Source organism: Periophthalmus magnuspinnatus, chromosome 24 (assembly GCF_009829125.3).
Source record: "Periophthalmus magnuspinnatus isolate fPerMag1 chromosome 24, fPerMag1.2.pri, whole genome shotgun sequence".
Taxonomy (NCBI): domain Eukaryota; kingdom Metazoa; phylum Chordata; class Actinopteri; order Gobiiformes; family Gobiidae; genus Periophthalmus; species Periophthalmus magnuspinnatus.
This window is the reverse complement of record NC_047149.1, coordinates 2,054,039-2,069,055: the sequence shown is the minus strand read 5'-3', so window position 1 is coordinate 2,069,055 and position 15,017 is coordinate 2,054,039. Positions and strand designations below refer to the sequence as shown.

The 15,017-nt window shown below is 40.1% G+C and overlaps 1 protein-coding gene and 1 non-coding gene across 2 annotated transcripts; both read left to right on the top strand.

Annotated features, from left to right (window-relative positions):
* The first annotated feature begins 172 nt into the window (after positions 1–172).
* On the top strand, positions 173–14,106 carry dnajc5ga (DnaJ (Hsp40) homolog, subfamily C, member 5 gamma a). Its single transcript, XM_033991359.2, has 7 exons — positions 173–329; positions 3,987–4,111; positions 6,624–6,837; positions 7,067–7,226; positions 8,616–8,865; positions 10,589–10,626; positions 11,985–14,106. Exons 2-5 carry the CDS (start codon positions 3,996–3,998, stop codon positions 8,861–8,863), a joined length of 738 nt encoding a protein of 245 aa, XP_033847250.1. The 5' UTR covers positions 173–329; positions 3,987–3,995; the 3' UTR covers positions 8,864–8,865; positions 10,589–10,626; positions 11,985–14,106.
* Positions 14,107–14,662: 556 nt separating this feature from the next.
* On the top strand, positions 14,663–14,734 carry trnaa-ugc (transfer RNA alanine (anticodon UGC)). The gene has a single exon. It is a non-coding gene; the product is annotated as a tRNA-Ala (tRNA).
* Positions 14,735–15,017: the final 283 nt, after the last annotated feature.

The following is a 15,017-nucleotide window of genomic DNA, read 5'->3' as shown; positions in this document are numbered from 1 at the left end:
TGAATCAGAATTTTATAGTGAGTTCAGCTTACATAAACAAAGGAATACAAACATGACGCCTGAAATATTGAGAAGTGAACAATATTTGCGTTATTTAACCGTTCACAAGCTTTGTTTAATGAAGAAGTTGCGTACAGCTCCGCCGTAGTTTGACCACTGAAAAAGAGCGTGTGACTGCGCATGCGCGGGTGGATAGGGGCCAGCGGTGTTCGGCTCCGGGGCTAACGGTGCTGTTTCTGCGCATTTAAAGGGAAATAAGACCACAAATCACATGCCTCTATGATCCAGTCAACACCACAGCGATACCCACAATATTCAGTCTACACACGGTAAGAGATTCTGCGCTTTAAATCTGTTTCTGTGCGGCTAGCTTATTGTGAGAGCTGTTACGTATCCTTCCGCCGGACTCTATTGAGAAATACACTGCTTTAATGTTAACTAGACCCTATGAACAAGTCAGCGAAGAGCGCTCATTTTAACTAAACATCTTTAAAGTTATATGATCAGCTATTGTAATTAATACATTTGATTCAAGCCGAGTTTAGTATTAGGTATTTTGTAACTTGGATCAAGTAATTTCACATATGTTGCCTTATGGTTTCTTGCTAATATTTACAAAAATGTGTAGAATTAGCTGATATTTAAAGCCATTTTTAAATGAGTTGTTGCACGCTGCCCCTCGTGCATTCTGCACCGTTAGCTTCACAGAGCGTGGCGTGTGAACAAACATGGAAATGCACCATTATAATATTCACCTCAAATTGTAGTTTTCACAGTGATTTTGCGATAATTTCAAAGTATACGCCGTAAATACATGCATAAATCATTAAATTAAACATATTTGACCGGTTACAATGGTTATTACAACGTAGTGCAGTGTATAATTGATTGAAAAACAGCAGAATTTCGTATTAAAAGTGCATTGTGTTGTGTTTTCATTGACTGGGTGTAAGACAGAAAGTAATTGTCCATGTGTCGGGATTAGCAGCGGATTAAACCAAGGACAAGCGCAGAGGCACGCAGTTTGACAGCTCCTCCTGATGAGACCTCCTGAAACAAGCACATTGAACCACGCACTTTACACTCATCATAAAGGCCGCTTTTAGCCTGAATCCTGTTGAAATAGTGTTAAAATGAGCTAAAATGCATGGGTAGACAGTGTCAGAGTAGCTGGATAAGTACCTCGTTAGTTAAAGCCATGGATGAACTTTAGACCTGCAAATGCTCCACTTCTACAAGACAAACTGTAGCTAAAATATCACATACATTTGACAGAAAATCATATATATCCAAATAGAAGGATAACTGGGTTATTTTGACTAACATAGTTAAGAAAAGCAACAAAACAAGGCTCTTTTGGGCAAAAAAGCCAAAAAAAAAAAAAAGGAAAAAAATGAAATTTAAAGGATAAAACTAGGACAAATCCAGACCTAAAATTGACTTAACTTCTTCCACAATTTGATGGTGGTTGGTTTGGTCCTATTCTTATTCCGGCATAATTCTGGTGTAGACTTTAATCTGGTCTAGTTCTGGATTGGTCCTGGTTCAGTCCTAGTTTAGTCCTAGATTAGTCCTGGTTTAATCCTGGTCTAGTCCTCGTCTAGTCCTGGTCTAGTCTTGGTTTGATCCTGGTTTTGTCCTGGTCCTGTCCTGATTTTTGTCCTGGTCCAGTCCTGGTCCAGTCCTGGTCCTGTCCTGGTTTAGTCTGACATTCATCTTGTTCTTCTCGTTTCGATCTAAAATGATGGCTGCTTAAATAGTTGGGCCTCCTGCCTGAGAACAAAGATGTAATTGTTCTTTTCAACAGGGCTTTTGTCAAAGTGCTTTGATCATGTGAGGATTGGTACAAGGAAGAGTTTTTAATAGACTTCTTTATGGTTAAAAATAAAATGATGAGAGAGTGAGGATGGGAGGAGAACACATTAGAATGAGAATAAGCAGTAGCACAAGTGAACATTTTTAAAGGTGACACAGAAGAAAACTGGAAATGGATTTAAGATTTGAATTGTCATATACAGGGGTCAGTATCAGTGGGTGTGGTTTAGACTTCATTCAGTCCTGGTTTAGACCTGGTTTAGTCCTTGTTTAGACTTTGCTTGGACCTAGTTGAGCCCTAAATTAGTCCTGGTGTAGCTCTTGTGAAGTGTTCCAAGATAGTAGTCTGTATCAGAGGGGATTTCGATCTACTTAGGTCCTGGTTTAGTCCTGGTTTAGTCCTGGTTTAGTCCTGGTTTAGTCCTGGTTTAGTCCTGGTTTAGTCCTGGTTTAGTCCTGGTTTAGTCCTGGGTGTTACTTGGTTTAGTCCTGTGTTGGGCCCTGGTTTAATCCTGTGTTGGATCCAGAGTAGTCCTGGTTTACTCCTGGACTGTTTGTGGCTTATTTTGTGGAGACTTGAAGTTTGCAGCTGTTGGGCCCCGTTTAGACCTGGTTTAGTCCTGGTTTATTCTTGTGTTGGACCCGGAGTAGTCCTGGTTTAGTCCTGGGTTAGATCTGGTCCAGTTCTGGTTTAGTCCTGGACTGTTTGTGGCCTATTTTGTGGAGACTTGAAGTTTGCGGGTTCCTCTAATGCTTTGGTTGACCCCATCCATTATTGCACAGACCTCTCCCTCTTAACACTCTTCTGTTTTATTAAACCCTTAATATTTAGAGATGCAAGATCAAGGCGCAAACCTATTTTTAAGATGGCCCCAAAACTGACTAGGTTTATGGACTTTATTTATATTACTTCACAAAGTGTCTTTACAGTTTGAAAAATGCATTACAAAGGCAGTTGATAAGATATGTCTTAATCAGAATTGTTCTATTGCACTCAGTGGTTTCCAAAGTTTTATTTAATTTGATGTTTTGGTGGCCCACCTCTCTTTCTCTCTAACACTGTCCCTTTCTCCATAAATTGACGGAGGTGATGATGGGTCTCTTTCAGACTTTGTTCTGTGGTTTCGTTGAGTTTGCGTCTCCCATTTAGTCTCAATAAACCATGATCCACATTGTGCCTTCTCTTGAAGAGGAGCCATTTCTTAGAGGATTAAAAGGTGCCTCTTTAATCAACAGCACGCCTGAAATACAAAAATGTAAGGCGATTCAAAACTTTTATAACCACTGAGGACAACAGAACAAATCTAATTAATATATCTTATCAACTGCCTTTGTAATAAAGGTTTTTGAGGTGTACAGTTGAGCTGAGAGTTCCCTGTTCATGGCTTCATAGAACACAGGCTCAAACTGGTGCAAACAGACACGGGAAATGTAGGAGTTAAAATAGGACTGTGCAATAAATTACATAAAAAACATGAATTCAATTGGAGAAAAGAGATACATTTTTGTCTTATCGCCCAGCCTGAAGGTGCTTTTAATATATGTGATCAAAGTGAGTGATCCAGTGACATCGCTGTGACTGTAGCTGTACTGTATGAGGTGGTTCTGACTCACTATGTTGTAATCTGGAGACTCAGCACAAATGTAATCCACTTTGAACCAACCACAGATCTAACTGTGCTAATGATGCTAATGATGCTAACTGCCCTTATCTCTAATGTAATCTGAATACTGGCCAGCAGCTGTGCAATGTGACTGCACAGATGCATCACAGCTAACTGCACTAAAGCTTTAAAAACATATTTATTTGCCTTGTGCTGGTCATAGGGTTTTGTGTCAAAACTTTTTCATGAGCTATTATTTTAATTTGTAAGTTATTCCTCACTTACCTTATCTGTTCTCAGTGTTTACCAATTATTTACCATGATGAGTTTATAAGCATTTTTTCCCAACTCTCCGAGGCCAGAGCGAAGTTTTGCCGTGACTGTAAAGCTAACAACAACAACAACAACCATGCTAATCACACACATCTTTGGACTTAGATGGTCAAACGCTTTATAATTAGATGTAGACAGCACACAGTTGGACTTATATTGCACAAGCAGCTCTCAAGGTCAGTATATCTTGACACATTTTGCTCACATACATTGATGTTTTGTGTGTCTGTGCAGAGGTGAGCCATGGCGGACCCGAGCTCGCGTCCCCAGAGGAAGATGTCTACAGCAGGGGAGAGTGTGTACAGAGTGCTAGGGCTGGAGAAAGGAGCGTCGCCAGAGGACATCAAGAAGGCCTACAGGTCCGTACTGGTAAAGCAAATATATGTACTGCACAAACGTGTACAAATACAGGTCAGTACTACTAATGTGCAGTATACAGCCATATTCTACGACCATTATATTCAGTTATTTAAAATACAGACAAGTACGAGGAACTAGAAAATGACAACTGAACCAGGACAAAACATGGACAAAACATGGGCTTAATAAGGACTTAACAAGGCCTTAACTGGGTTAAACCAGAACTTAACTCAAGTACTAAACAAGATCTTTACTAAGGATTAAACAAAAACTTAACCAGGTCTAAACGAGGACTAAACAAGATTTAACCTGGATTTAACCGGGACTTAACCCCTTAGCATTCCGGGTGATTTTGGTGAAACTGCCTTTGTTCTGACCTCTCCAAATTAAAATAATCACCATTATTGAACCCTCAGTAGTAATTGCACTAGTTTGGGTTCTTTGTAAAGATAACACCCTATAGTTTTACCCACAGGTGTCAGAATCACTGTAAGTTTGTCTGCTGAGCATTTATACACTTTCGAACACACATTAAAAAAAAGTTTCACCATCCTCACCAAAAAAAATTGTGAAAATGAAGGTGTAGAAAGCTGCAGTAGGTAGCTGTGGACAAAAATACACCATACCTCAACTGACAAGATTGTTGACCACTTGTATTTCAAATTTGAGGTGAATACCTATAAAAATGAGAGTTTTACAATCATTTTATCATGAGTAAGTCCAGGCCTCTCCAAACCTATCCGAATGAAGACATTTGGAGAACGTTTGGAAAAAGTGCAATAACTTTTGAATGTTTCAACCCACAGACAGACAGTGAGGCTCTACTGAAAACTCACACTGAGAGGAATCTGTAGCTGCACACCCAGCTGCTCTATTACTGTACATTTATATATCATATCAAAACACAATATAAAATGTATATTTGTATATGAAATACAGTCAAAACAAGTGCTATGGGTCAAAATAAATATATATTTACAAACCACACACTGCAAACAATCAACAAACACACACACACTTCAAAATGTAAACAAACACACACTGGAAACTGAGAACACACTGTACATGATTGTACAGTGTGACAGTCATTCTGCAACAGTGGCTCGGTGGTTAGAGCTTTGGTCCCGCAACCCGAAGGTTGGAGGATTGAGTCCCACTCATACCAATTTCTGTCATTGTGTCCTTAGTTCTGTCATTGTGTCCTTAGGCAAGACACTTCACCCAAGTGGTGTGTGCGTGATGATTGGTGGTGGTCGGGGGGCGAAGATTGGCATAATAAAATTAGCTAATGCTAATGATTACACATGATACACATTTGACCCACAATTAAGTGAATAGCAGAATAAACCACGCTTACCACGCTTCAGGAATAGCATCCAGTCCATCAAATCATAAGGTCCTCTGCTCCTGAGTCCACCATGAGATCTTCACTCGGTTCCACGAACCGCTCCGGGTCCGAGATGCCTCTAGTTTAACTTGTACAAACATCCACAGTGTCCTCGGTCGTGCACTTCCTTTGTTTTGTCCATTTCGTCATGTTTAAAACGCAAAACTGCTGCGTAAAATTACGCAACACGTGCGCGTAATTTTACGCGCGGATCTTTATATCCAGTCTCGTGTTTTTACACGCCCAGCAAACTCCGTCCGTTTACAGTAAACCACTGCATGTCACGCATGAGCGTGTTCCGCAGTTCATGGGCTTTAAGAGGAAAACATCACTAAACATGTGTAATGTAACAGCTTGATTCTACAAGGGGGAGAGTGGGGCGTACTCTTTCAGTCATCTGTAGCTCTCATTCACTGTCCGCGGCTGCAGTAACCCACAGCCCCCACCTTATTGGCCAACTTTGGTGTCAATCACAAAGTTGAATAAAGTTGGCGCTGTCAGAAGTTTATTATGCCTGAAACTGACAAAAGAAATGCAGAGAAGTGACGGAACAGATTTCACTTTCCTGCAGCAGATTGGACATGGAGGCTCTAACTTCCTTTGTGGACATAATTTCTTGACTGGATTATATTCTCTGGACATTTACGGAACGAATGAGACCAACTTTGTGTGAATATGTTGATGTTTGACAGAACCAGAGCGCTCAATGGTAAGGGAAGTGCAAATCCACATTTCTGACTTCTCTGTAAAAACGTCCTTCCTGTCAGCACTGTGGTGATTAGAGGTGTAAATGGTTTACATATTCAGAAAGATGAATGATGAAAGATGAAAGATCAATGCCGTAGCCTTCATTTGATGGGTAGATTGTTTGTGTGGGTGACACAGAAATACACATACATTGCTGTAAAGTTGTAACGTAAAGGCGCGGGTGGGCCGTCGGAACGCTAAGTGGTTAACAAACCTAGGACAAAAATGGGGTCAGAATGAGGTTTTTGTCTGGACTTATCGTAGCTGATTCCCAGTCTAGTCCTGGTCTTGTCCAACTCTAGTTCAGTCCTGGTTAAGTCCTAGTCTTGTCTTGATCCTTTTATTTTCTAATTGTAACATATCTTCTGTGTCTTCAGAAAACTAGCCTTAAAGTACCACCCGGACAAAAACCCAGACAACCCCGAGGCCGCAGAGAAGTTTAAGGAGATCAACAACGCAAACTCGATCCTAAACGATGAAAACAAGAGGCGAGTCTACGATGAGTATGGCTCTATGGGGCTGTATGTGTCCGAGCAGTTTGGAGAGGAGAGCGTCAAGTACTACTTCCTCATGTCCAAGTGGTGGTTCAAGGTATATACACACATACACACACACACTATATTGTTTATCTTATTGAGAAACATAAACATTCTAGGTTCAGGGCATGTTACCATGGAGATCTACCCCCATAGAAAGTGATCCCTCCTTGTAGTACCACTAAACAAGAGTTAAGAGTTAACCCCAACCCTCTAATCCAGCTTCATAGTACAGGTCTCAGGACTAAAACGGTTATCATGATGTGTGTTTGGTTTCATTCCAGAGCTTGGTAGTTTGTTGCACTCTCTTCTCTTGCTGCTGCTGTTGCTGCTGTTGCTGTTTCTGTTGTGGGAAGTGCAAACCTCCAGAGGACGAGGAGAGTTATCAGTATGTTGACCCAGAGGACCTGGAGGCTCAGATCAAGGCTGACCAGGACGGAGGAGGTGAGGCTGGGCCACAAGGTCCCTCACACATGCATACAACAATCGTGGCTCAGAATACAACTGATACTTTGCAACTGATGTCATCAACATTCTCTGGGGGTGTGTGACGCTGACTGGAGGCACTGTCTGAAGCTCTGTTACTCAAATTAGACTTTAATCTGAGCTTTGTTTTGACACAGTCTGACAATAAAGAACTGACTTAGATGGAACTGCAACAGGTGAGATGATTATTATACTGTTAAATAAGTCTTTCTCAAATAACATTTGCCTGTGAGGCAGACTGTGTAGATGCGGTTTGGGTTTGCCCCGTTTGATGCTGGGCATGAATTTAGCCATAGTCAGACATCAGGGATAAATTTGCACAAAATTTATACACTGACAACAAGTGACACTAGCTGCACATGTCCTGCCGCAGATGTCCTTGAATAAAAGCAAACAATTATTCCAGTTATACAACTAGAACAATGACACCACGAGTAATGCAGATAAAATGATCAACAACAACAACATGGGCATGTTCTGCATCGCTCTCGCACCCTTCTTTCTGTGAGTTCTCGCCATTCCTCAAACGCCTTCTCCAGATTGACTCGTGTTTGAGCTCTGGCCCATTCACATTTTCTTTTCCTCGCATCCTCAGACAAAAGCTTCCTCTGTGTTTTAGCTGGTTGTGCCATGGCTGACACCTCACAAATGAACACTGGACATTTACAGTTGTCACTCATTATATCGCAGTTCACCTTTTGCGGCCTTGCTGTTTCGCAGATTTTTTTACTGCAATTTTGCATGCATCTTTTTACAGTGTATGAACGTGCATTGTGTTCTGCGTCCTGATTGGCTAAGGGACTGTAGACCATTGTTCATCAGTCTCCTCCGTGCCGTGTCTCCTGTATAGTATAGAATGTGTTCCGCCAAATTTACATAAATGTTGGATCCCAGTGTGAAGTGCTGTATGTTTGCAAGTTTTCTCCCCGACAAAACCCACAATATCGATGAAACGTTCTGCACCGACAAAGGCACCTGGTCGCTAGCAACCAAGTTGTATGTCCGCTCAGAGACAGCAGGGGGAACCACTGGACGTTTCAAACACCTGAAAATCACCTTTGTAACTACCAGAGGGCCTTTGAAAGACATTAAATAAGATAAAAATGTTAGTTCTGCTTTAAAACTTTATAGACATTTTGCTAATGTATGCATTGTCTCACCATGGTAACTGCTGAACATTCCTCCGTAGACATGTACGCAGAACACCCCCAGCGTGATGCCACTGCAAAGTATCAGTTTGCATATGTCGTCTGTGTAGATGTTGTCAATTCGATACATTAACAATAATCTTTTTTTGTCAGAGATGTAAAAGTGTTGGTCTTCTTGTGTAACTCTTGCTCCAAACAGGTGCCACCATCATAATAATCCAGCCCATGTCTAAAGGCGACAATGCCCAGAGCCCCGTGTCAGAGCAGCCCTCCCCTGTCCCAGTCCCCACAGCCCAAACCACGCCCCCTGCAGGTGGAGCAGGTGGAGCAGGTGACGTGCCCACGTCTCCCTCTTCTCCTCCCCCCTCTCTCTCTCCTCCCCCCTCTGCGACGGCTGCTCCAGGACTCACCCCCTCCTCAGACTCGCAGCTGGAGCCCAAACAATGATCGTAAGCACCGCCGAGCCTGTCATGTCCTGTCTGCTCCTTAAGGGGGTGCTGTTCTGTCACCAGGGTCCCTACGCAGACACTATAGGATAAATATGAAATTTAGTAGGCAATGGATAAGAAACAGGTTGTAAACATATGGTCATATTCATTCATTAGGCTTTCTATTTGCTTTGGTTAGTTACATTAGTTGCTCAGTATAGATCATACCTGGATGACAGGGATTTCACAGATATAAGGCCACATGGGAATATAAAAGAAAGTACGACCAATTTTTGTATTGTGACAACACTAATTGCCATGGCAACTGAAATGTGTGGGAACCCTGTTTCTTCATTGTCAGGCTCTTTTATCCATCTCTGTTTGAATCTAACTCCACATGTGTTCACTTTAAAGGCTCACAATGTAACTTTTCTGGTACATGGTCTGCTACCTGTTTGTCTCCATGGAGATGTTATTGCTTTTCCTGGAATGTTCCACAGTATGGCATTAAAGGGCCCATATTATGGTATTTTCTGTTATGTTATGATCGTCAGAAAAAAACAGAGTTGTGTTTTGTTTCATTCACACACGTTTAAGACACAAACCCTGCATATTTAGGCATGTTTGAGTTCTCTCAAACAGAAAACACTTTTTTCCACCTTGTGATGTCATCATTCTTAATACAGGAAGTGCTCCACTGTGTTTTTAAATTCCTTACACTTTCACTAGAATAATTTGGATCATTTCAGCCCAGGAATTGCCAATCCATACTGAAACTCTACAACAGGTAAAAGGAGCTGTTAACTTGAAAACTACCACTCCAGAGCTCAAAATGCTCTGTTCCACCTTGTGATGTCATGGAGTTTTTGACAGACTAATAATAAAGTGTTACTCAAATGTGTGAATACAACAAAACATAACTCTGGGTATGTGTTTGAGGAGGTAACAACATACTAACATGACTTGAAGCTCACAAGAGTCCATTTTTCATAATGAACCTGGCCAAGCTACACATCAGATCTGTTTTGAGCAAAAAAAAAAGAACAACTGAAGCTGAATAAATGCTAGGTAGATAAGTGCGATGCCATATTGAGGAACATTCCAGGCCAAGTAGTAACATCTCTATCAAGACAAACGGGTTGCGTACCTTCCGCCAGAAACGTTATAATATACCTTTTAACCTTTTCAGCTCATTTCTTCACTCCTGATTTCTCCAGTTTTCCGTTTGTCAAATGCATGTGGCTTTTTCAGATTTCTTTTAAGTTGCGGCCATATTGTACAATTGAGTGTCTTTCGCTCAGATGGAGCAGTATTCTCATTCTCTGGTATTTTCATCAGAAATCTCCAAAAGTCAAATCCACAAATGCAGATGACCTAGTGACATTTGACCTGCCCCCATCTCAGTCTAACATTATAGGAGAATGGGAGGGCATCTGACACGCATGAATATAGAGGATGGGAGGGCATCTGACATACAGGGATTTAGGAGGACGGGAGGGGATCTGACATACAGGGATATAAGAGGACGGGAGGGCATCTGACGTACAGGGATATAACATTGCGGATTGCTCAACTTTATTTGACCATTCCAATATGGCCGCTACAGTCATGTGCATACACTAACTCCATCTTCCTTCAGCCATGTTGTTTGTGTATCTCTTACTTTTGACTGTTGTCTTGTGGGGTCTAATGTCATCTGAATCTAGAGTCCAATACTTGAGTAAAAATATGTCCTCTCTTTCAGGAAAGTGACTGCGTAAATGAGCCTCAACCTTGATAAAGGTAATTATTATATGTTAAATCTTTTTAGAACTTCTAACCATGTTCTAGTTATTTCTTTTTCATTGACCCTCTGAAGTTGTATTTGGAGTGATTCATGTCTGAGTAGTCTTTATTCTCCTGTCAAGGCGCCATTGCTCTAATCTACCCCTCTTGTCCCCTCCACCAGGACACACCACTGCTCTGAACTTACTTTGCTCTTGCTCTTCAAATTTATTTTCTTAATCGATGATATATGTAGAATTTGGCAGCATCATTTTGGTTCAAATGAAAAAGCATCTGCTTCTTTTATTAAGTTGTTTTAGATGAATATTGCAGTTTGAAATGTCTAATTTCCTTATTAGACTTGAGGCAGGTCTTTTTAACACCAATCACACCTTAATGATTGTATTATATTTTCATCATCATCTCAACTCAACATTCATCCTCACCACTGCTAAATAGTCTTTTCTATGAGTACATTTGGTTTGGGAACTGGGAACTGGAAACTTAAATCCTTTAGAATATAAGTATTCTAAAGTATAAGTATCCTTTTGAATAAGAGCAGAGGGAGGGAAATTGTCAAAATCTCCAGTGTACCATAAATGACCCTTTCATGTATAAAGCAATACAATCTTTTGGTGCATTGTTGCTTTGGATCAACTAAATCTTGTAATCCAGTTAGGCTCCTCGAACTCCACGCAAAAACAATGTGGGATGATAGAAAAGACTGTAATCTTCAGAAAGCTCAAAGAGCACAGTGGAAACCACATTCTCTTATGTATTTACCTTCTAAATAAAGTGAGATTAGCCAAAACCATTGACTCAAGGTTGTAACCTACAATCATTTTTTCTTATTATTTAATCGATAATTGTTTATGTAACTTTTTTGGTGGAGGTTCCCCCATGGAGATGTCTGGAATGTTTGACAGTAGAGCATTAAGCTTATAAACCTGGACACAGGTGAATCCACTAAGCCAAGTTGAAGAGGCTAACCTGCTCATAAAAATTCAATAAAAACTTTTATTTGAATAAATGAAAGATAGAATGCACTGTGGAACATTCTAGGTAAAGAAAAAACATCTCTATGGTGACCCCCATAGCTGAAATGTTACATAGTGCACCTTTTAATATTCAGATTGTATCATATACAGGTGAATTCAAGTTAAACATAATACATTTTTCATCTAGCCTCAAAATTTCTATCACAGAATATTCTTTACAATTAATCTGAGTTGTTTTGACCATGAAGTAAATTAGAATTTCAACTCCTCTAAAATAACTGAACCACTGCGTGTACTAATACAAATATAATACACGTACTTGTATATGATCGTTAATCATTTGGTATGATATTAATAACTTCTTTTTTTCACTCTTAGCCTTTGTTGTTACCGAGCCTCCTTCTGCAGCCAACTTTGGTCCACTACTCCAACCACCAGAGCCCTGCTAAGCCTCATTGTTACCCCAAAAACAGCTCCCTGTCAGCCAGAAGAGACAAAGAGAGCCCTGGTTCACTGTTCCAACCAGACCGCCACCTTTCAACAACATCTTACCCTAAAAACATCTCCTTAAGTCACCTAGAAGAGACAAAGAAAGCCCTGGGTCGCTGCTTCAACCAGACCACCAGTAAGTCACATCTTTACCCCAAAAACAGCTCCTTAAGTCACCCAGAAGAGACAAAGAGAGCCCAGGTTCACTACTCCAACCACCTGGATTTATTTTAGGTTTAAATGTCTAACCCAACTTTTAACTTCATTCACTAATTATCAACCTTTTGCATTCAATAAAGAGGATATATAACTAAAAAATAACAGAAATTGACATTTTTGGCAGCCATTTTGGACTTTTTAAGTAATTCTGACTCTATTTTTATTCCAGCATTGCCATTAAAACAAGATAATAAGATAGTGACGTGAGCATCTATTGCCTTGTGTTTTGGAAACTTTTTAATGCAGACTATGTGAAAATTAACTAACATTTCTGAGCCAAATCTGGACTGAAGACTGTTAACTTTCCCTCAAAAAGCATGTTTTTATGTCCAGCGCATGTCCCTTATGTAACTGTAAAACTGAAATAGCAGGACAACTCACAAAGTAAGTGTCAAATGGACTCTTTCAATGTTAGAGAGAATACATTGTCATTAGTATAATCTTCTATTTTGTTCGCATTGTCATGGAGGTCATCAGTCCCCTCCCACTTCCAAGTCAGCTCCGGTTGTGGAATTAAAAGTTCCATTAATTTTTCTAATAGATTTTTCGAACTATTCTAATATTAAAGAGGGGATATTATACAAAATTGACTATGACCCCGACCCTTATGGTTAGCTGTAAGATTCTGTACAAGGCTCCACCCACAAGCCGACATCCATGCTCCCACATGACCATTCTCCATAAATATATGAAAACATGATGCAAAACTGTACTCAGTAACTTGACAAGCTTGATGTGATTTGCAGTAGTTTCATTAGCAGGATGCACGCTGACTGTTGTGAAAGTGCTCTGAAGGTGGAGTGACTTAGCACAGAGAGCAAAGACACAGGAGACTCAGATTCAAAAACAAAAGTGAAACTTCTCAAAAAATGTGTTAATATGTTGTTTTCGGTGAATATAGCATTTTCAAAACAAAAAAACCTAACATGGGAATCTAAATATGTTATGTGTTAGCAGTTAATACTCCACAGAAATAAAATACCCCCCTTTAAGTCAGAAACTATAGTTTTAGCCATATTTATATAGTTTTTGGGGTCTGAATACCTTTTTCCATATACACATTATTTTAGGTTATGAAATGCTCTTGCTAATGTGTTAAAAGAGTAAGATTGGACATAAAGTTCTGCAATAATTTCTCACCAGCGGCTAAGGTTCATGCGTTTTTAAAAAAAACACATTATATTAAACCTAACTTCCCATTGTGTACATTATTTATTGGTTAAAGAGGCTATAAATTGCTGCAATGGGCCCTATTATATTTAGTTGTAAATATTTTTATCAAAAAGCTAACAGACTGAAGGACATCATAAAATTAAAATGACTCCGGTTTCAATAAGTGTTTAACATTGTACATATATTTTTGTATTTTTTTTATGTCTCGTAGTCATACCATGTATTTAATGTGTAAAGCAGTTCTGATGGATTGACAATATGGATTCAATAACGAGTTTGCACTTTAATTCTATCCTCTGCATCCTCTGCGCCATCTGACCCTCTCCTTTGCATCCTCTGCTTCATCTGACCGTCTCCTCTGTATCCTCTGCTCCAGCTGACCCTCTCCACTGTATCCTCCTGTCCGCCCAACCCCCTCCTCTGCATCCTTGGTTGTCAATCCATAAATGCTGCTGCGTTCTGTAGAATCCACATGAAAGCTCAGTGTACATGAAGTTTTCTTTGTAGATATTTGTCATATTTTGGTTCATTCTGTGAGTATCGCTGATGTGGTGGATGTTACCTGTGGATGAACTGTAAATGACTTACAAATTCAAGCAAATAAAAGGGGATTTTCTAACTTTCCTGCTTGGTTTGTTGCTACTGCTGCTATTTCTACAAGAGAAAATGTTAGCACTACCCCAAATACTACTCCTGCTACTACCTGTCCTAGCCACTGTTTGTGAATGGTTAGCTGTTAGCGTTAGCTTCCTTTCGTAAAGGGATATAACTAGAAGTGTAATCCCATTAGGAGCTTTTTCAGTCAGACCGTAATTTCAGGCAGAGGTCAAAGGTCACAGACAAAGGATGAACTGAAAAGAAAGATTTTTAAGATAAAGAATAAGATAATTTTTTTTTTTGTTTGTATATGGTCTACTGACTATTGCTGGTGTCTTTTGGTGTCCATGCTTCATGCTATAATATTACATCATATTTTGAGATGAGACAGTTTTTTAAATATCCAAAAAGAACATTCACACACAAAGTACAAAGTAAAGTTATTAGTGAATACTAGGCTCTGGGACGCCACGTGGAAACCCAGTAATAGTCATTTTACTCGTCCCCACATTAAATATTGCACCGTTGAGAGCTATGTGAGCGATAAAGTCTCAGCTCTGCCTTAGCCTTTCAGTGATGGGGATGTAGCTCAGTGGTAGAGCGCATGCTTTGCATGTATGAGGCCCCGGGTTCAATCCCCGGCATCTCCATTTCATGTCTTTTCTTGGTTTTGTTTGTATTCTGTCCACAGTAAACGACAAAACGTCACTATGCATTTGTAACATTGTGGGTCTTAATATTGTTAAAGTCCTGGAGTGAGAAGAACTTTGTGAACATAAGAACCAGCTCTAAGAGGGTAACACGAGGGTCTGCTCGAGGAGACTGTGTTGTTCCTCTGAGGAGAAGTGTCTTCAGTCAGAGTGCCTTCTCAGTGACAGCTGCACAGGAGTGGAACTCGGTCCCTCAGAACATCCGAGAAATAAGCACCTATAT

What these genes read in the sequence shown, in the direction of transcription:
- dnajc5ga (XM_033991359.2), top strand. Translation starts at nt 3,996, where the DNA reads ATGGCGGACCCGAGCTCGCGTCCCCAGAGGAAGATGTCTACAGCAGGG. An exon ending in GACATCAAGAAGGCCTACAG is followed by an intron (nt 4,112 to 6,623) that starts GTCCGTACTGGT and finishes CTGTGTCTTCAG; the next exon opens with AAAACTAGCCTTAAAGTACC. An exon ending in GGCTGACCAGGACGGAGGAG is followed by an intron (nt 7,227 to 8,615) that starts GTGAGGCTGGGC and finishes TGCTCCAAACAG; the next exon opens with GTGCCACCATCATAATAATC.